Source organism: Engystomops pustulosus, chromosome 11, assembly GCF_040894005.1.
Source record: "Engystomops pustulosus chromosome 11, aEngPut4.maternal, whole genome shotgun sequence".
Taxonomy (NCBI): Eukaryota; Metazoa; Chordata; class Amphibia; order Anura; family Leptodactylidae; genus Engystomops; species Engystomops pustulosus.
The window spans coordinates 18,292,643-18,313,638 of NC_092421.1; the positions used below are offsets into that span (position 1 = coordinate 18,292,643).

Below are 20,996 nucleotides of genomic sequence, written 5' to 3' on the forward strand. Positions count from 1 at the left end.
CACAAAAACTTGGTAAAACCTATATTATTTTTACTCGAGTATAAGCCGAGTTTGGGTTTTCAACACATTTTTTTGTGCTGAAAAACTAGGCTTATACTCGAGTATATATGGTAATTTACAATGGTTACCCATTTTCCTGAATTTGCAGCTTAGGAAAAAGGACCTGCTCTACAGTATGTGCTCTTCAGAAGGAGGAACCACCTCCGAAACATCACAGGACATTCCGGGCGTTGGCGTCTCAGTGAATAGCCATTATTGCTTAGTGTGGACATTCTTTTGGACAATGGCATATCGCACCGAAGTTTGGTGGTGTATTTATGCTTCCTTGTCATGTAAGTTATTTATATGTATAAAGAAGTTTGAAAATATTCGTGATCTGGATATTGTTTTAAAAACTGCTATGAAAAAACGGGAAGTGAGAGCCCGAGTTACTAGACCAGTGTCAAAAGACGGAGCCTGATTTTTATATTTGTTTCTACAGTATGTGCCCCATCCTGTAGATGAGAGAATGATTCTTTTTTATCCAGAGGACTGTTCACATGGCAGCTACGTCCTCCATAAAGAACTCATTCTATGTTTAGCACTTATACAGTTTGTATGCAGCCACTTGACATCCATTTTCCTTTATGCCAACATATCTTCATGATCCTTAACGTAGATGCAAGAATGAATGTGAAGCTTCACAAATGTTCCCGCACTTGACAGAGGTCACAACAAGCTTGACAACTATATCTAGACATGATTGGCACCAATTTATATACACAACTGCTATAAAACCTAAAAATGGACAGTAAAATATTAGCAAAAGCTGCAGCGGGAAGATTGGCTGAAATACCAAAGTCGAAAAATATACTGTTAATAGCACAGGAAGGCAAATGTGTGACAGGGAGGCTGGAAATGGCAAATGGAACAATTGGGAGAGAAAAAAAAAGATTTCTCCAGCTAATCAGCCCGGCTGATTGGAAAAGTAATTCAATTCCCTGAATGGAGTCTGACAACATGACAGGGAGAAGGCGAGAGGGAAAGTTTAATCCAGTTGATCTCTCCACAGAGCAGAAGGTAGAAGATGAAAGGATGGGTTGGGAATTCTCCTCAGGTCCGAAGCAGCTCATGAACGATCATGAATTATAGGAAATGCCAACGTATTGTTCAGTAACGGAGCCTCAAAAAACCCTGGTCTTCTCTAACAATGACGAGTCTGATATTGTAAAACCTTTCGTAATTGAAACTAATCCTAATTTAAAAGGGTTAATTTCAGCTGACACCACAGCATGGTGCCATCGTGCCACCAGAAAGCTGGCAAAATCGGCATGTTAAATTCACCCGGTGGCTTTTTTTACGACAATGGACCACATTTATCAAAATGAGCGCAGTCTGTGCTATGTGCAGTTTGCCTGTAGAGTGTGAAGGGGGCGCCAGATTCATCAAAACTGGTGCCCGATCTTCATGAATTTGGCGCACCCTGCTTCGCTCCGGCACATTACACCATTTTTTTTGGTGCACTTTGGTCATGCTGCAGAATTGCGTCCTACGTCAGTAATAAATGTGGCAAACGGTCAGACTAAGCAGTAACTCGCCCCCTTTTGGTGCACATTTTTTCTGGCTTGCCGTACACAGTGCAGCCGCGAGGCAAGACTGGCGCAGACACTTTATAAATACATGCGCAAGCAGTTTATACCTTCTTTCTAGTGCAAAGTCAGACAGAAAACTGACACTTTAATAAATGAGGCCCAATGTGTCTTTGTATAAACAGTTACATTTGATTCTTGGAAAGGTTTAAACACAAAAAACATAAAGTGTTGGCATAATTGCAATTTACATAAGAACTTCATCTGTAAATGACGGCGCTGAGCTTGCCCTCACTGTTCTCCTACCATTGGGAGACTAATAAGCCTCAGTTATGGCTTTTAAATTGATAATTAAGTCTGTTCTTTACCGGAGATCAAAATTCTGCAGACTCAGATACTCCAGGTGCAGACTAACTACTAATGCTAGCATTATCCCCCATGCTTCAGCCTTATAGCATGCAAATTACAAAGGTTAAAGGGGTTGGCCATGTTACCTAATGTTTTCTGTATTGTGTGGGGCAGGATATTGCATCATTTACCCATATACATCTATTGTTGGCTTTCTTGAAGTGAAGCCTCCTGTCTTTTACCTCATCAGCCAGACATCCCTGGCCATAACCAACATGGGGAGAGAAAAAGAACTGGACCGCACATCCACTCATCACACAATGATCTACTGCTGCTAGGCTACATTATATAACGAATTTGAGGTTCTTAGTTACATTTTGATCAAATTGTATAAGCCCACCAAACATAACATGGTTGCAGATGGAGGGTTATGTGATCTCTATCTGTCCATGAGCAATCGCCCTGCCAGGACCTTGATACTATCAAGGTCCTGGCAGGGCGATTGCTCATGGACAGATAGAGCTTATATGACCCTCCACCTGCAGCTATTTTATGGTCAGGAATGTCTGGCTGATGAGTTAAAAGACTAGAGGCTTCACTTTACATATCAAAAAAGCGGAACAGAACTATTAATAGATGTACAGGCGGTCCCCTACTTAAGAACACTCGACCCCTAGTTACAAACGGACCTCTGGATATTGGTAATTTATTGTACTTTAGTCCTAGGCTACAATGATCAGCTATAACAGTTATCACAGGTGTCTGTAATGAAGCTTTAGTGTTGATACTGATTCCTATGACAACCCAACATTTTTAAAATCCAATTGTCACAGAGACCAAAAAAGTTCCGTCTGGGATTACAATGATAAAATATACAGTTCCGACTTACATACAAACTCAACTTATGAACAAACCTACAGACCCTATCTTGTATGTAACCCGGGGACTGCCTGTATATAGGTAAATAATGTCATATACTGCCCCACACACTTACACACACAATTCAGAAAAGATCTTTAAAAGTAATAGTAGAGAGAGTGGTTGATCTCTTCCCAGATATCAAAAACTGTGATGTCCAAAAAAGCGTTGCTCTCGGGCTAGGTGATTGAGATATGTGGAGAGCTCGGGTCATGTCGCATACTGTAAGAACGGTGTTCTTTTTTGGTTATTTTATCATTTCCTATGTGAAGTTGCAGACAGCAGTGATGGATGTTAAACAACATTCCTCTACAAAACAAATATCTATAAAGAACGCTGCTCTATTTCTCCCAGACCGGAAAGAAAAAAAAAACTTCTTGTACAGTAAAAGCAAATAACTGTGGGAAATATAAAACACAGTACCTTCCATGACATAGACCAGCGACCCCACGTCCCCTTCCTTGATGATACAGCTGTCTTTGCCATATTCAACAGGATACATACAATCCACTATCTCTTGGATCTGGGAAATCTCAAGGTTCTTCATGAAGTCATTGTCAAGGATTGCTTCTTTAATTAATTCCTTGGACCTAAAGCAAGAGACACAATATTTAGTCATATCCTGGAGGCAGGAGCGCTAACACTAAATGATAAAGGCACAGTGTTCTAGCCGGCTTTTATCTGCCACGGTGTAGAGTGACGTTTTATGCATTTTTTATCGCAACTTGGTAACTTTAATACCGAGAGGTCGGGAACGGCCGTATCAAGCCTAAATAATAAATCCTGCTTAAAGTACAGCACACATTTTAACTCAATTTCCAGTGCATCGTGCTAGTAGCATTACTTTACAGGATATTTTCCAGGCTATATAAATCAACTAATATTATAGTGCAATGCGCTTCATAAATATGCTAATAAAAGTCAATGCTTGCACTCTCCGGTTTTAATAGGAAGCAGTAATCACACAGTAAATTAGAATAATTATCTTTAATAATGTGAATTTTCGGCGGCTCGCTTTCTTTTAGATGTTGACAAGTATGTTCTGATGTAATATATATTTTATGGCCTTTTTTACTCCACGTAAACACATAATTTATGGATCAAAAACAGGCATTTATCTCATGTTATTTACAATGAGATGACGTAAAAGAAGAAAAAAATTGCATAGGAGTACACACATTTGAAGTGTTCTTGCTACGAAATATGAGAATTTTAAGTAGATGTATTATGTAGATGTTCATAAATAATAATTCCTTTATTTAAAGGAAACCTACCACTTTGGGTAGGGCTTCTAAGCAGGACATGCCGTGCACCAGCTCAGGGTGAGCTGGTGCCGGCGCTTATCTCCGTTATGTTTTTAAACTGTTTTAAAGCATTTAATCACTTTATTAATGTTTATATCGGAAGTAGCTTCCACGCACCGGGGTCCGCGCTCGGCGCACCATGTGTGTGCGCCTGAATAGGAAGTGGTAGCGCGCACGGTGCGCCGAGCGCGGAACTCGGTGCGGGGAAGCTAATTCAGATATAAACATTAATAAAGTGATTAAATGCTTTAAAACAATTTAAAAACATAACGGAGATAAGTGCCGGCACCAGCTCACCCTGAGCTGGTGCACGGCATGTCCTGCTTAGAAGCCCTATCCGAAGTGGGGCTGGTACAGACACTTTATAAATACATGTGCAAGGAGTTTGTGTGTTCTTCCTAGTGCAAAGTCAGACAGAAAACTGGTGCAAACACTTCAATAAATGTGGGCCATTGTGCTGTTGCACCGCATTGGGCTCCACTTTCATCCTCAAGGCCAGTAGCATCACATCCATTCATCACATCGCCTGTTTGCATCTCAGCCCAATGCAAGTTAATGGGGCTAAGCTGCAATGCCAAGTGCAACAAATTAAAAGAGAAGAGGTCACAGTCAGGGGTGAACCTGAACTTTTTGCTACCTGAGGCGAGCTATAGAGCTTCCCACCCTCCACCCCATCCAGTAGTATAATATGAGGTTATTTTTGTAGTATATGGGTTTTCCATGTACTGTCTCACACCCACGCTGACATTTGGTTTAAAGAAACAATATTTCTTTCGGTTCTGCTTTGTAGCAGGTAACTGATACCCTGATGTTGCCCCCCATTTTGCTGCAGATGGTGCTGTCTAAGGCAAGAGGCTCAGGTCGGCTCATGACCGGTGCACCGCTGCTTACAGGGCTTGGTTAAACGCTGCTGTCTTCAAACAGGTGATCCAAGGGGTTGTTGGGTCCCACCGCTGTCACCAGTGTTATACTGATCATCTATACCAGTGATGGGGAACCTTTTACAGACCGAGTGCCCAAACTACAACCAAAATCCACTTATTTACCATATAGTGCCAGCATGGAATCTTGTACAGTAACTTATTGCTGCTTGTTCTTCCACATGTTTCAATTGTATTGCCCCCTTGAGGCCACCAATACAGATGACAGGAGGGCAAATTCAGACTATCATTGTAGGTTCTCTCGAGGGTCTTTCTGTAGAGGAAGAATGGTGGTCCAGCAGGATGACCTCCAAAGATAATGCAGTTCTTACCCTTTTTACTTTCCCCACAGTTCCAAACAGCCAATAAAGAGAGTAACATCTCTTAAGTTGCCTGGGACAGCAGGAAGATTCAGTGTTTCTTGAACTCTGCCCTTGGACGATAGCCTGAGTGCCCGCAGAAAGGGCTCTGAGTGCCACCTGTGGCACCCGTGCCATAGGTTCGCCACCACTGATCTATACCATGGGTAACTGACCAATTTAAAATAAAGAAGCTGGATAGAAAACACTGTACATACAATTCAATCATATACAAAATTATACCCTGAACCCCAAGTGTCCTTACTAGGGTCTGCCTGGCAAAAAAACGCAAAAACTTCTTTTAGTGTGTTGACTTACATTATACATGAACTCTACAACAGGGATGTGAAATAATATTCATATTAAAGCAAATTACAATGAATGTACAGCAGCCAGACAGAACTAGCTGATCCCATGGAATACAGACCTAGCCATAATATTGTAATAAGCGTGCAGCAGCCAGACAACTCGTGCTAATGCCCCTAAATATGTATAATAAAGACGAAGCCTAGAAGACACTGGTCTGGCTGTGTTCTATGGATGAACAGGACAGGTTTGTGCAGCTTCAGAGAAGTTCTCCATGCCCCACAGTCTGTGATCATCACCAGGACACAAGTAGCATCAAAATCTTCTGTCTCAAGGGGAACCGGTGGGAAGTCCTCAATAGTTTCATTTAGATATTGCTTAGCATATTAAGCTCCCGGCTGCCTGAAGGAATAGGCAATGTGTAGGGTTCCCGGGAGCTTTGAAGGGTTCCGACAGAACATTTTTAAAGCATGTGTTCTGCCTTGAAGCCAGTATTGGGTTGCTTACTGTGCCTTGTTATACTCCTGGCTGAAATATTTTATGCAATTTGAAATAGTGGAGATTTGGAACTTGTACAGCAATAAATGATGTACATTTCCAGCGTAGCTCCAAATCCCTTCTCAGGCAGAGGCACTTTACCTGGAGCGGTACAGCCTCCCAATGGATGCAGCCATGCACATTCATCACTTTAATGTCTTTAATGTTTCATTAAGATCTGCTGTTCAAGTACAGACATGTTGTATGCTTTCTAACAAGGGACTCTCCGACTATACCGTAGACTCATGTGGCTGAGACCCGAGCCTGGAAACTGGTAGGGTGGAAGGGATAAAAGGTTATGGTCGGAGCCAGACTGCTGACAGTTCAGCTTGATCTTTCCTGCTCCAGAAATAAATAAGAGATACCTTGAGCTTTAGTCCATCAATTATTCAATAGGTGAAATTTACTGGAGATATTTTAAGACTTGTCTGAGATCTTGGCAAAAGACTAGATTGACCAGCAATACAAAATGTAGAAAAAGTTAAAAAATATACTTAACTACAAAACGCTGGTCCTGCACAGCTGGTTACAAATGATTCTGGTATAAAGAGATCCACATTACTTTGCCTTGATAGTGAGGAGACATTGGAGCTTATTTACTAAGGGTCTGGCGGCCGCATTTCCGTAGGGTTTTCAGACGTTTTCGAGGATTGCACTGCAGGGACAGGGATTTAGAAGGGGATTGTGTCGCACGCGATCAGGTTTTGGCGCATCGGCACCAGCTTTCATGCAATAGAAATTGGGGTGCGGGTCATCGGACGATCAGACAGATTCGGACAAACCGCGGAATTTAACTTTACAATTGTGTCACAATCCAAGCACTTACATGCACCGGGAAGAAGAAGGTGAACTCCGGTGGACCTGATCGAGGAAGCGACACATGCAGGAAATTGGGTGCACGATCTTCTTGAATCGCGGCAGATGTGCATTCCGGTCAGACATTTCGGATCGGGGAACGCACATGGATGAGTAAGTAAATGGGCCCCATTACATATACACATCATCCAATCATTTATATAGGAAACACTCTGAGGGTGGTTATACAGGTTAGAGGAATGCTAGCTAAATCCACAATTTAGGAGTAACTAGTCAATTATCTAATGTGCATGGTATCATAGTAGGAAAGGTTGGAAAGGATGTTGGTCCAAAAGTCTAACCCATAATCCTACAGAGGAAGGCAACAAAGTAGAGAAAAAGCCTGATGTTAAAAGGGTGGAAAAAAATAGGAAAAAATAGGAACAGAAAATAGGAACAAAAAATAGGAAAAATCAACTTAAAAGTAAAAAAGTTCTGCAGATCAGTTTAGCTGTAATTGCTGAGCACCAAACCAAGACGTAATGTTCTTCAAATGGCTGTTTGATTCACAGCTTACCCTCTCGGAGCAGGAGATGTGTCTCAGGTGCCAACTTTAGTGATAGCTGGCTCAACCAATCAGATGCAGGGGCGGCACCCAGTCCCCCCATTTGTAACTCATAGATTGACTTTTTGTTTTTGGTTCTTTGTGATACTTTTTGTGAAAGAATTTCTCCTGTGATCTTGCTGTGATTTTGACCATTTGCCTAAACCTTGACTACTGTTCTGCCTTAAAATTTTGCACCTTGTTGCCATCTTCATTTTTGACTGGGTTTATCCCTGTTGTCTGTCTTTTGTCTCTTGGTTTGTTGTCTTACTGTAAGGTGTGCATATCCACCCAATTGTCATCTGCAGTTTAGCGCAGGTCCGGCAAGTAGGAAGAGACAGTGGTTGTGGGAAGCTTAGGGCTCAAACTTCTTCCCTCCTTATAGCAAAAGTCTTTTTCTCCCCAGAAAACTCCCTGTCCTTGGATATGACCACCACCACAACCAGTTTGCTGTCCTTGGATATGACCACCACCAAGTAGTTTGCTGTCCTTGGATATGACCACCACCATACTCTTCCAACAGTGACCAGACATGTGCAATTGAGATACAAAACCAAATATTTGACAAAAAGGGGGCATAACCCCAGTTCACAAAGAAGTTTTACATCATAAAAAACATAATTTTTATTACTAATTCAGCTAAAAAGTATATCTACGTTAGGAAACCCAGTTCTGGCTGCCCTGAAATCATTAAAATATTTCTCAGCAAAACATCTTATATATTAGAATGACATGGCAGATATTTAATATAAGCTTTGGCATATAAAAGCTTCTGTGTGAATCCGGCCCAAGAAATAATCTCACGTGAAATAATCTGGTTCATGTCTTAACCAGCGGGATGTCCCATGTGTTTGTGTTTAGATTTTGGCAGCTGTGGACTTGACTTATTAAGTGACTTCTTAAAGTCTAGAAATAAGTAAAGTTTTGAGGGAAAAAAAATCCTTTATATAAACAAACATGTTTGATACTTTTCCTCATCCAAAATTAATGGACCTGCATTGACCTTTGGAACATGAGGCTACAAAGTAAGAAGGCGGCCAAATAAGTGAGTGACGGCACCACCATTCCCACTTGCATAGACGTCAAAGAAAAACACACAGCGGAGAGACTGTTTTCCAGTACATTAGAAGGAAGCGGATTGTGGAGCCTTGGCAGTTTATTATCAATTTTCCATGTCACAGGGCAAGTCTGAGAGGACAGAAAGCTGCAGCAGAATGAACTCTTTTTCATTGGTGACCTTTGATCACAGAAAAATGATTTCCACTGTGTTCCTTTGAACTGACTCAAAATTAGAGGCTCGGAGCAATGTCATCATTAAGATGGGATTTATCTGATCGTGCCATGGGGGGCTCTGACTGAAAGTGCTAAAATGAATAAAGAGATACGAACAACAGGACCAAACACTCCGTTCGGCATGCTTCACTTTAATTAGTTAATAGATATGCTAAGGAGTTAATAAAACATGCAAAAATCTACTATAACAGGGTGCAAATTTATAACTATTAGACGTTTTGACTCCATATTCAGGATGTGCTAAAGTTATGAATTATTTGAGAAATCTGGGACATCCTTAAAGGGGTATACCATCTGGGCATTCACATTTAATTTATATGCCATATATATACATTTTAATTGGATGTTATTAAAAAAAAGTACCATTGTGAAGGTCATTTCCCATAAATGTAGCCATGTTGTCCCTTATCAACAAGTTTGCTGTCCTTGGATATGACCACCACCACCAACAAGTTTGCTGTCCTTGGATATGACCACCCCCACCAACAAGTTTCTGTCCTTGGATATGACCACCCCCACCAACAAGTTTGCTGTCCTTGGATATGACCACCACCACCCCCAAGTTTGCTGTCCTTGGATATGACCACCACCACCAAGTTTGCTGTCCTTGGATATGACCACCACCATAATCTTCCTACAGTGACCAGACATGTGCAATTGAGATACAAAACCAAATATTTAGACAAAAAGGGGGAATAACCCCAGTTCACAAAGACGTTTAACATCATAAAAACATAATTTTTATTACTAATTCAGTTAAAAAGTATCTAACAATAGTATAATTATTTCACAAACATAGAGAATAAAATAGGCTTCATTGGATACAGCCCACAGCAAGTGGAAGAACACCCCTGGCACTATTGTTGAAGCATAAGTAGAAAATGCTATACTTCGTGATGCAATAAATACTAACAGCTACAGGGTAGGAAATAACAGAGCAAGAGTAAAGTATATACTGGACAAGAAGCCTGAACACCAAAGATATGGGGGGTCATTTACTAAGGGCCCGATTCACGTTTTCCCCAAGTGTTACCCGAATATTTCCGATTTGCGCCGATTTCCCCTGAATTGCCCCGGGATTTTGGCGCACGCGATCGGATTGTGGCGCATCGGCGCTGGCTTGCATGCGACGGAAAACAGGGGGCGTGGCCGAACGAAAACCCGACGGATTCGGAAAAACCGCTGCATTTAAAAAAAATAATCTGTCGCGGAGCTTGCACTTACTTTAATCAGCCCGGCTCGGTGAACTCCAGCGTGTTCCGATGCTTTTCAGCGCAGCAGCGCCACCTGGTGGACGGCGGAGGAACTGCCTTAATGAATCCCGGCCGGACCCGAATCCAGCGCAGAGAACGCGCCGCTGAATCGCAAATGGACCGGGTAAGTAAATGTGCCCCATGGTGTTTATACACTTACATCACAGGTGCAATAGCGCCAGGATACGATCAAAAGGCCTGACACAAGATGCGATGTGCAACTGAGATGCCTGACCACCGGGAATCAGCGTTCATTAGCGCAGGATGGCTGTTAGCACATGTTCTAACTCCTAGTTTCAAAAATTATTTGTTTCTTACTTCAATCAATCACTCCAGCAGCGGTGGTCGTATCCAAGGATAACAATCTTGTCTCTAAGGGACAATATGGCCACATTTATGGGAAATTATCTACACAGTGATAATTTTTTTTCTACTTTCACTTTTGAACTGTGACAAAAAGTAAGAGAAGAAATATTTGCAGTGAAGCATGCCCACAAAAGTCTCAGAAGCCAAATGTTTAGGCAATATCAATCGTTCTAACCAATGTCTACCGCCTTTCCTAGGCAAACTTCTGGTCAGCCATGTAAAATGTAAGCATTTTGGTGCTGGACAATTCCTTTAAGACATGTATAATTGAAATTTCATAAAAAGGTGCCTCTGGAAATCACTTTTAATACAATTCATAGTCACAGTATGCGAAAGAACGGTTTGTCTTCACATTCTATACCATGTATATCAATTGCTCTGCCGTGTATAATAATTTGGATTATATGAGCCCTGCAAGTTTTCTTAGTTTCTCTGAAAATATCCAGAGAGATCATTGTCTACAAATATACAGGTATCTCCATCAGAAGTATACTAGATACAAAAGAACCCATCACACACAGTACAGTCACAAAGCCATACTAGACTCAGCAGGGATATTAAAGGGAACCTGTCATGATGATTTTGGTTCTATCTGATGACGGTATCTGACCATGAGCAGCTCAATGGCCATCTCATTTGAGCAGGAAGCAGAGACCTCACACTGTGAGAACACGTACTCAGTGGTCCAAGTCCAGCTACAATCTTGGCAACAAATCCATTTTTGAGACTTACTACTAACGACATACACATAACAATATTCTAACTCTTTAGAAAGGGTCGTGGACACAAAGGTGGACATTTATCAGGGTTTCTGTGGCAGAAGACTTTCTACGGCAGAAGCCCTGAGAAAATCACAATTGCTTGCGATCGATTGACACCGATTGGGCATGGACAGGGCACAACTGTGGCGGATTGGGGAATTTTTTATGCTTGTCTGCACTACCTACATCATGTGACCATTCACCTTGAATGATCACACAGTTTTTTTTCAAAAAACTATGCCAGTTAGCAGCCTAGATAAATCCACCCCTGTTTGTCTAAGTTGTCAAATCAATGGGATGTTTCCATTATAAAGTAAAGAACTGACTATATAAATTCCTAGAAAATGAGAAGGGGATCATAAATAGGGGACCCCATAATACTAACTCGAAATTCCCTAATTGTTGAAAGTGTAAGTTCCTTTAAGACACATCCTTATTTACTAAGGTCCCGTGGCCGCATTTCTGTCGGGTTTTTCCACGTTTTCGGGGATCATGCCGGGGATTGCGCCGCACGTGATTGGATTGTGATGCAATCACACCAGCTTTCACACGACACAAATCGGGGGGGGATGGCCGATGGACTATCCGACGGATTCGGACAACACGCGGGATTTAACATTTAAAATTGTGTTGCAAGCCAAGCTCTTACATGCACTTGGAAGAAGAAGGTGAACTCCGGTGGACCTGAGCGGGGAAGCGACACATGCAAGATATTGGGCGCGCGCTGGTAGTGAATCCCGGCAGACTTCATCCTTGTCGGACATTCCGAATCGGGGATTGCGCATGGACCAGGTAAGTAAATGTGTCCCATCAAGAAGAATAACAACTAAATCTATTTTAACAAGACAATGGTTTCTACTAGAGCAATGTACAATGTGATAAATAAGAGTAGATGGGACTCTATAAACCAGACTGTAGATGTGGACAATCGTGTCTACCGCACAGTCCATTAGTCGCCCATGTAAGACAGATAGATATGAGCACCAGGCGAGATGAGGAGGATTTTATGGATGGGACTGCATTCAGCAGCAAATGAGGCAAAGTGCTATTAGGAAACAATGAAAAAAAATCCCTACACATTACACTACAGCTGTCCTGATAAATATCGTAGAACATCACTGGAGAACTGCAAAAGTCCATGGGCATAGAAGTACTAGAATTGTTACCTGGGCACAATGTAAATACATTATTAGATAATAAGTGAATATTGATGGAGAAGATCAATATTTTTGTTATTTATGGTTCTACACCAGACACAAGATTCAATGGAGGTCATTAATTTTTTTCTTCCTTTTTTTTCCCGTCTTTTTTGAGAATTTTTTTGGCTCAGTGCAATATCTGCACCTTTGGGGACATGGTACATGTGAGTGCTGATCTTGCGACACAATTTAATTTTTAAATTCCGCGGTTTGTCCGAATCAGTCATGTTGTCCAACGGCCACGCCCCCGTTTTGTGTCACATGAAAGCCAGCGCCGATGCGCCACAATCCGATCGGAAAAATTCGGGAAACCCGACAAAAATGCGTCTGACGGACCCTTAGGAAATGTGTCCCAATATCCCCCCCACACTGGTAAAGAAATAAAGACATTTTTAAAATATCAAACAAATTTTATTCTTACTCTTTTCCTTTTATCAGTCAATTTCACCTAACCTCTTAAATCATTTTCTTTCACATGTCATAGGCCTATGCGAGAGGTTGAGGGACACTTGGTGTCGACTTGCTTCCCCACTTTCTAACCTACAAACATAATAATCCATAACATGAGTCCCATTGTCCCCTTATCAAGGAAATATAAAAGTGAGACTGTGCCCCAAGGTTGACCTATATTGGTGAGTTTTGGTACCCATAGACCTTAAGGTAGAGGTTTACCTTGGACACTCATGGGGTAGAGCCATGACAAGAGTAGTTCAGTAATCCAGTAGTTGGATACTAATGTATATGGCTGGATTGGCACCAAATGATGATCGGAATTGGTACTTAGGTCCAGAAGGTGCTGATATGTAACATATTTATTAAGAAGATTACACGTTGGGGAGGTGGTCTACCTCCATTATCAGATCATAGGTAGTAAGACACTGCAGATGTGTGTGGACCTTCACTACTCTCCAGTCTTGTCCATCTTGTCCATGTAGGTCTCATGCACACAACACTGTGCTTTACCAGAGCTGGAACCCGGGCGACGAACATGGCCGGTTGGAGGGGGGAGGGGAGTGATGCTCTTCACTACTCCCCTCTCCATGGGAAGCTCAGTGGCAGTGTCACAAATTAGGCCTAAAATAGGACCTGGCCTATATTTTGCAAGGTTTGCTTAACGCACTGTTACAGGGAGTAACAGACCTCTATGGGGCCGTGATCTTGCTTCAGTTTCTGCTGCCAGATCACAACCCTCAAAATGGTTATGTGAATGGATCAGTTTGGATGGTACAAATTGTAAAAATAAATTGTAAAATTATGCTAATGAGCCAAAAGGGCTAAAGGGTGTTACAATAGATATTTTGGGCTGTAGCTTTACAGGCTGTTACACTGTGCAGGAGTATTTGCGACTGTGTGATGAAACTTCCTCTGCTCCCATTACATCAGGTAGTGGGAGGGGGAAATGCTGAGGAGGGAGGGGAGACAGTGTAATAGCCTGTGATGCTACATCACTGAAAGACCCTGGTAACGCCCCTCAGAGCCCTTATGGTTTATTTGCATACTTCTAAAAGTTGATTTTAGAAGGAAGGAGAACATGGATAACAAATAAAAGAAGATTACTACAGTCACAGTGCCCGGATCTATGAGTAATGTCCCTGGTTTATCATGTTGGATTTTGACGGTAGATTTCTTATAAAGTATAAAGCTGTGAATAGTCATGGATTTATTTTATAACAAGATTGCACATTTTTCACAGATTTCTTTTTTGTAATTTGGACAGATTTCGTTCTATTTTTCTTAACATAAACTGCAAAGAAACAGAATTTGACATCTAATGAAGAGAAAAGGGACCTTCTGATAGCAAATGAGGCTACAGCTAAAGATGGCAACCTCCAAGGTGATGGAACACTGGGGCAGATTTACTCACCCGGTCCATTCACGATCCAGCGGCGCATTCTGTGTGGAGGATTCGGGTCTTCCGGCAATTCACTAAGGTAGTTCCCCCAATGTCCACCAGGTGTCGCTGCTGCGCTGAAGTTCGTCGGAGTTCACTGAAGTTCACCAAGCCAGGCCGGGTGCAGGTAAGTGCGTTACAAGCAACACTTTTTTTTTAAAAATGCGGCGTATTTTCCGAATCCGTTGGGTTTTCGTACGGCCACGCCCCCTGATTTCCGTCGCATGCATGCTGGCGCCGATGCGCCACAATCCGATCGTGTGCGCCAAAACCCCGGGGCAATTCAGGGAAAATCGGCACAAAACTTAAAAATTTGGGTAACCCGTCGGAAAAACGTGATTCATTAGTAAATGACCCCCATTATCTGAACATCTTATATCGAGTGTTATCGTATATGTTTTATCTATTTTACAGCCATAGAGTGGGCTTTCTTCCGAGTCATTAGCAGGGTGATATTCCCTATAATATTTTTCTGAACTCATATAGAGCATTTGTACAGTGGTAATTGAATTTCCAACATCTTCAGTAATAATGACCACATCAGCAAAGGCACTTTCCATATATATCTAAAGTCAAGATATCAATGGGGCAATTTAAAATCTATATTCCTGCCGATGAACTACCGTATTCTGCATTACAGTCACATCCTAATGTTAGATATTAGCAGCCAGATGGGATGAGCCATCACAGCCATCAGCTGCATAAAAATCTTACCGGATGTCCTACAGCCCTGACATTACTGTAAAGGGGCCGAAAGTCTAGACCGGGGATGGATTGTAGATTCACCTTCTTACTCCTCAGTCAAGGATAAACGTGTAAGATGTTCTAACCAGCCAGACGAAGAACGATATGATGGATGGTTTATGCGGATTTCCACCGTGGTCCCTACTTATTCAAAATGTCAAACACAGATGACTCGATAAAAGGGAAGTGATGAGACGAATCTTAGTGTAATTGAGAAACGACATGTTCTCATGAAAAGGAAGAAATGACAGGCTATTCGGATACATTGCCAATATTTCAACGTAACCGATTCCGTTGCAAGCGTAATTGAGTGACTTGGAACAATAATATCAGACTGGTGTAGCCATAACTATCGAGAGTTTGCTGAGAAAGAAAGATTTTGGATAGATAACAAATTGTTAGAAAGGTAATAATTAGAGATGAGCGAGCACTAAAATGCTCGAGTGCTCGTTATTCGAGACGAACTTTTCCAGATGCTCGAGTGCTCGTCTCGAATAACGAGCCCCATTGAAGTCAATGGGAGACCCGAGCATTTTTCAAAGGGACCATGGTTCGGGAATAAAATGTGTTATTTAATTGAAAAAGAATGTCTTCTGATAAGTTAGCAGATGTATGCAAACATCTGCAATCTATTCTTCACTGTTCCGCGCGTATATTATCTCCCGACAAGATAGCAGATGTGAAGAACAGTGAAGAATAGAATAAAAACAGTGAACACAGGATCATTTAAGTGAAAAACAGTGAAGAATAGATTGCAGATGTTCGGCACATCTGCTTACTTGTCGGTAGATACGCTGTCCCGGGATCCGCTCCTCTTCTTCCACTGAAGTCTCCCCGATCTCTCTGCCCTTCCCGATGTCTCTGTGCCGCTGCCCCGCTGTCTCGGTGCCTGCCGCTGCCCGTGCTGCTCCCCGTGCCTGCCGCTGCCCGTGCTGCTCCCCGTGCCTGCCGCTGCCCGTGCCTGCCGCTGCCCGTGCCTGCCGCTGCCCGTGCTGCTCCCCGTGCCTGCCGCTGCCCGTGCTGCTCCCCGTGCCTGCCGCTGCCCGTGCTGCTCCCCGTGCCTGCCGCTGCCCGTGCTGCTCCCCGTGCCTGCCGCTGCCCGTGCTGCTCCCCGTGCCTGCCGCTGCCTGTGCTGCTTCCCGGTGTCTCTGTGCTGCTCCCCGGTGTCTTTGTGCTGCTCCCCGGTGTCTTTGTGCTGCTCCCCGATGTCTCTGTGCTGCTCCCCGGTGTCTCTGTGCTGCTCCCCGGTGTCTCTGTGCTGCTCCCCGGTGTCTCTGTGCTGCTCACCGTGTTCTTCAATGTGTTCTTCACATACTATTTTGTTCGCACCGTTCCGCGCGTATCTCCCGACAAGTAAGCAGATGTGCCGAACATCTGTAATCTATTCTTCACTGTGTTTTTCACTGTGTTTTTCACTTAAATGATCCTGTGGTCACTGTGTTCACTGTTTTTATTCTATTCTTCATTGTTCTTCACTGTGTTTTTTTAATTAAATGCTCGATCTCGAGCAGGGGAAATACTCGTCCGAGCAACGAGCCGTTTAGAGTACCTTAATACTCGAACGAGCATCAAGCTCGGACGAGTATACTCGCTCATCTCTACTAATAATATAACACAATTGCGATCAACCTGATGTGTAGCTTCAATCTGAGGGACACATATTACGTTCAGGTAGGATCACGGTTATGATTCATAGTAGGTGTTCAATTTCGTTTTAACACCTCCACAGGAGAATTAGGAATTACACAGTACACAGTTAAATTAATAGTATCCTTGTGTAATGCAGGTCTCTCCAAAATATGATGTTATGAATTTATAATGGTGTATACTGGATTACAAATCATGATAAAAGTCACAATTCCTGGTGCCTGCCCTGGGATTGTGACTTTTTCCACGCCAGGTATGCATGGATGAGAGAGGTGTTGGTCCTGCTGGTTCACAGAGTAGGGCAGCCTGAGGTGGGGGTGCCTGAACTGTTGCACTTTGTAGTCTTTTCCAGCCAAAGAAACCATATACAGGCGGTCCTCTACTTAAGAACACCTGACTTACAGACGACCCTTAGTTAAAAACGGACCTCTGGATATTGGTAATTTACTGTACTTTAGCCTTAGGCTTCAATAATCAGCTGTAACAGTTATCACAGGTGTCTACAATTAAGCTTTATCATTGATCCGGTTTCTTATGACAAACCAACATTTTTAAAATCCAATTTTCACAGAGGCCAGACACATTTTTCACTAGGGTTACAGTTATAAAATATACAGTTCCGACTTACATTCAAATTCAACTTAAGAACAAACCTTCAGAACCGATCATGTAGGTAACCCGGGGACTGCCTGTATACTAAAAGGCCGGAAATGCTTGGTATATCTGACCCTAACTACAGAGTGGGTGCCACAAGTTGTGCTATTTCTTTATCATTCCCCCCAGCCCTCAATATTCCTGATCATACGCCCCATCATTATTTATTTATCTGGACTAATCCAATGGGGTATATAAGAAGGGTTTGAAATCATCTTTTACCCCACTTAGTTACCAGGGTACAAAATAATTTTTGTAGCATTTACTCACCTGTTTACCTATAAAAATTCTCATTTGGATTAAACATTAAACAGAACATTCTAGAAAGGACATTTCATACCCTACCTAGTAGTTGAGTGAGGTAAAAGCTGATGGGTAGTACCCAAACCATTTTCATATAGCTGATTGTAAAAGTACAGATAGAGAGGAAATGGGGCATATGATCAGGAATATCGGGGGGGAGGGGGTTGTTGATATAAACTGGTGACAAGTTCCCTTTAATTGGTTTATTTTTGCTGTTTAAATATAGTCACTACTTAAATATTTATGCACATTTCTCAATGAAGAGTTTAACTGTGTGGCTTTCATACGTAACAAACAAGGCTAAACATTCTCCTGTGTACTTCCCAGGATTATCTACTAAATCTCCCTGCTTTGATTTCCTTTTTTTCTGATAATACAGGGTTCATCAAGAGGTGTGAGCATATAATCAATGCACCCAACATTGATACTGTGACTATAACAAATGAGAAAGCAGAAGAAGTGAATATCGTACACCCACAACAATCGCACCACGACAATGAAAACGGGACAAAAGATACAATTGTTACAGGACTCGAGAAGAATGGAGACCCAAACTCAAAAGGCTGAGCTTTCCAATAATACAGATGTGAAATGTATATCTGTATAAGAACTAGCAGGGGGCAAATAGAGAGAGTGGCTTTGAAGGAAAAGGGGTGTACCCCAAAAATTATGAAAATGTGCCAGAATGTTGTCACATTTTTCTGGCTTGAACTAAGCCACCTACTAGGAGCTGCAAATAGTCTGGTCATCCAATATTAGACACAGTGGGGCTTTACTAAGGGCTCCGCGGCCGCACTTTCAATGGGTTTTCATGACTTTTTCCTGGATTTCAGCGCACGTGATCTGATTTCAGCGCAATCCGCCAGCTTTCACACAACTAAAATCGGGGGGAGGGCCGTGTTCCGTCGGAAAACCCGACGGATTCCGAAAAAATGCGGAATTTAAAAAATTAAGTGTGTCGCAAAATCAAGCACTTACATGCACCAAGAAGAACCAGGTGAACTCCGGTGGACTTCGGCACAGCAGCGACACCTGGTGGACATCAGGCGCACGACCTTAGTGAATCGCCGGAAGACCCGAATCCTCGTCGGAGAACTCGCCGCTGGATCGCGACAGGACCGGGTAAGTAAATCTGCCCCAGTGATGAATCGGGTGTAGCAGATGTTGAACGTTAAGCACTTGCTAGGAACGTGACTCCCATCATAACTAGGTATGAACAGACCCATTTTGGTTTGGGTCTAAACATAAAAGTTCTGTTACACAAATGCTCAACCCCACCGGTAAAACCCACGATGGCATGACTAACGCTTTAAATGCTACCATCAAAGCCATCAGTGGCCACCATTTTCCCAAGGATTGTGGGTCCCGGTGATGTCATCAGGGAGCAGTGATCCCAGAATAAATGGCAGCGGGTGTAACCAGCAGGGAGGGAAGAGGTAAGGCAAATACTGACCATGCACTATTGGCTGAAGTCCGGGTTCAGCAGGTCGGGTCATTGCAGTTCGGCTCTGCTTATCACTACTCAGAACAATTGTTTTTTATTTGACAATGTAAAGTCATCAGTCCCTTTAAGGAAATGTTATTTAAACTATTTCCATTTCTTTAATACAATAGTATAATTCTATTGCCAGCTGTTATTTATTATAGAATAAAACTACCCAGAATCCCCCAGTTCTTTCCATTCTATAGCTTGCAGATTTGAAGTATTACTTGAATTCCTGACAATTAACCCCATTACTTTATGTCGGGAAGAAGTTATCGTTTTATGATGATGTTTAATGTCATTACTTAAACAATCAAGGCATAGAATAAAGTAGCCATCGAGCTGCATCGTGTAAACTAAAGTGAATCACTCTAGGGTGAAAGATAAGAGGTCATGTTAATTATAATGTAATTAAAACTCTCCTAAATAACTGGCAGCTAATGTCCCTGTGCTCTCAAAGTGGTCGATTACAGGAAAAATACATAAAAAAAAGTGTCAATAGTAATTAAATGTCGTAGACCAAATAATCTCAACAGAGACTTTGAAAAATGCTATTTATCTTTTATTTGTGACACCTAGGGGTTCTCAAGTCAAAAACCAACTTTCTTCTCAATCTAATGTAATTAGAGAGAAGACCAATTATACAGAACACATGGGGGGTCATTTACTAAGGGCCCGAATGGTGTTTTTTCATCGGGTTTCCCGATTATTACCGTTTTTCCCTGAATTGTCCCGGGTTTTTGGTGCACACGATCGGATTGTGGCGCATCAGCGCCGGCATGCACGCGATGGAAATCAGGGGTTGTGGGCGTTGGAAAACCCGACGGATTCGGAAAAACCGCCATATTGTTTTTTAAAAAAGTGTCGCTTGACACGCACTTACCTGCACCCAGCCTAGCTTGGTGAACTCCATTGACCTCCGACGGACATGGTGGACTTCGGCCACACTACCTTAGTGAATCGCCGGAAGACACGAATCAGCGGAGAACCCACCGCTGGATCGCGAATGGACCGGGTAAGTAAATCGGCCCCATGGTCCTTAATTTCTGTCTTAAACAAAGCAATACCATATATACCATGATTATATCACAGTCAGAGATTAATGATGTCATAAGTACAATAGTAATAAGGTACCAGTAGTAGTGGAGTATCTAAAAGGGGCTGTCCATCTTCTAGCCGGTGCCGTTTTAAAGAAGGTTTCCCAGTTAGGAAAAACGTTTTCAAAGTGTCCCATATATTCCGAAACAAAATAACAAAACTAACTTACTTTTTTGCTCCCCAGATGATCCCTTGATGCAACTGATCTTTGCTGGTACATGTGACTGTCCCAGCCAAGCAGCAGTTGCGTGTTGACGTTCCGTAGAAAGTAGCATGATGCCTCTGTGATGGATCCATTAGGACAATGTCTGCCTGTCATGGTTCACATGTTAATTGATTACACAGTCTCCTCCAATCCAATGCATACAGTGTCGGATTACCCAGAGTACCAGTACCAGAGGATCCTCCAATGGGCCCAGGCTATGACCTAATATTATACACCAGAGTTGTATCTGATGAATGTTTGTCTCTCAGAACAGCTTTATGTGGACACTGTGTACACAGTAACGTTTAGGAGCACCAGCTGCAGAGAAATTATTTTTTAATATTTAGGGCCCTTTTTTAACTCCGACAAACATTATAATACAGAATACTTGTCAATATAGGTAAGAAATGTGAGGCTTTTACTTCCCACAATGTCCCTAA

General features: G+C 42.4%; 1 protein-coding gene across 5 annotated transcripts in view; it reads right to left on the reverse strand.

The window, feature by feature from the left end:
- PRKG1 (protein kinase cGMP-dependent 1) overlaps positions 1 to 20,996 on the reverse strand; it is an 859,223-nt gene that overhangs the window by 515,783 nt on the left and 322,444 nt on the right. For all 5 annotated transcript variants that reach the window (XM_072130530.1, XM_072130529.1, XM_072130528.1 and 2 more), the window contains one exon: positions 3,258 to 3,424. In XM_072130530.1, coding sequence (XP_071986631.1) covers positions 3,258 to 3,424 — 167 coding nt within the window. The remainder of the gene's footprint in view (positions 1 to 3,257; positions 3,425 to 20,996) is intronic.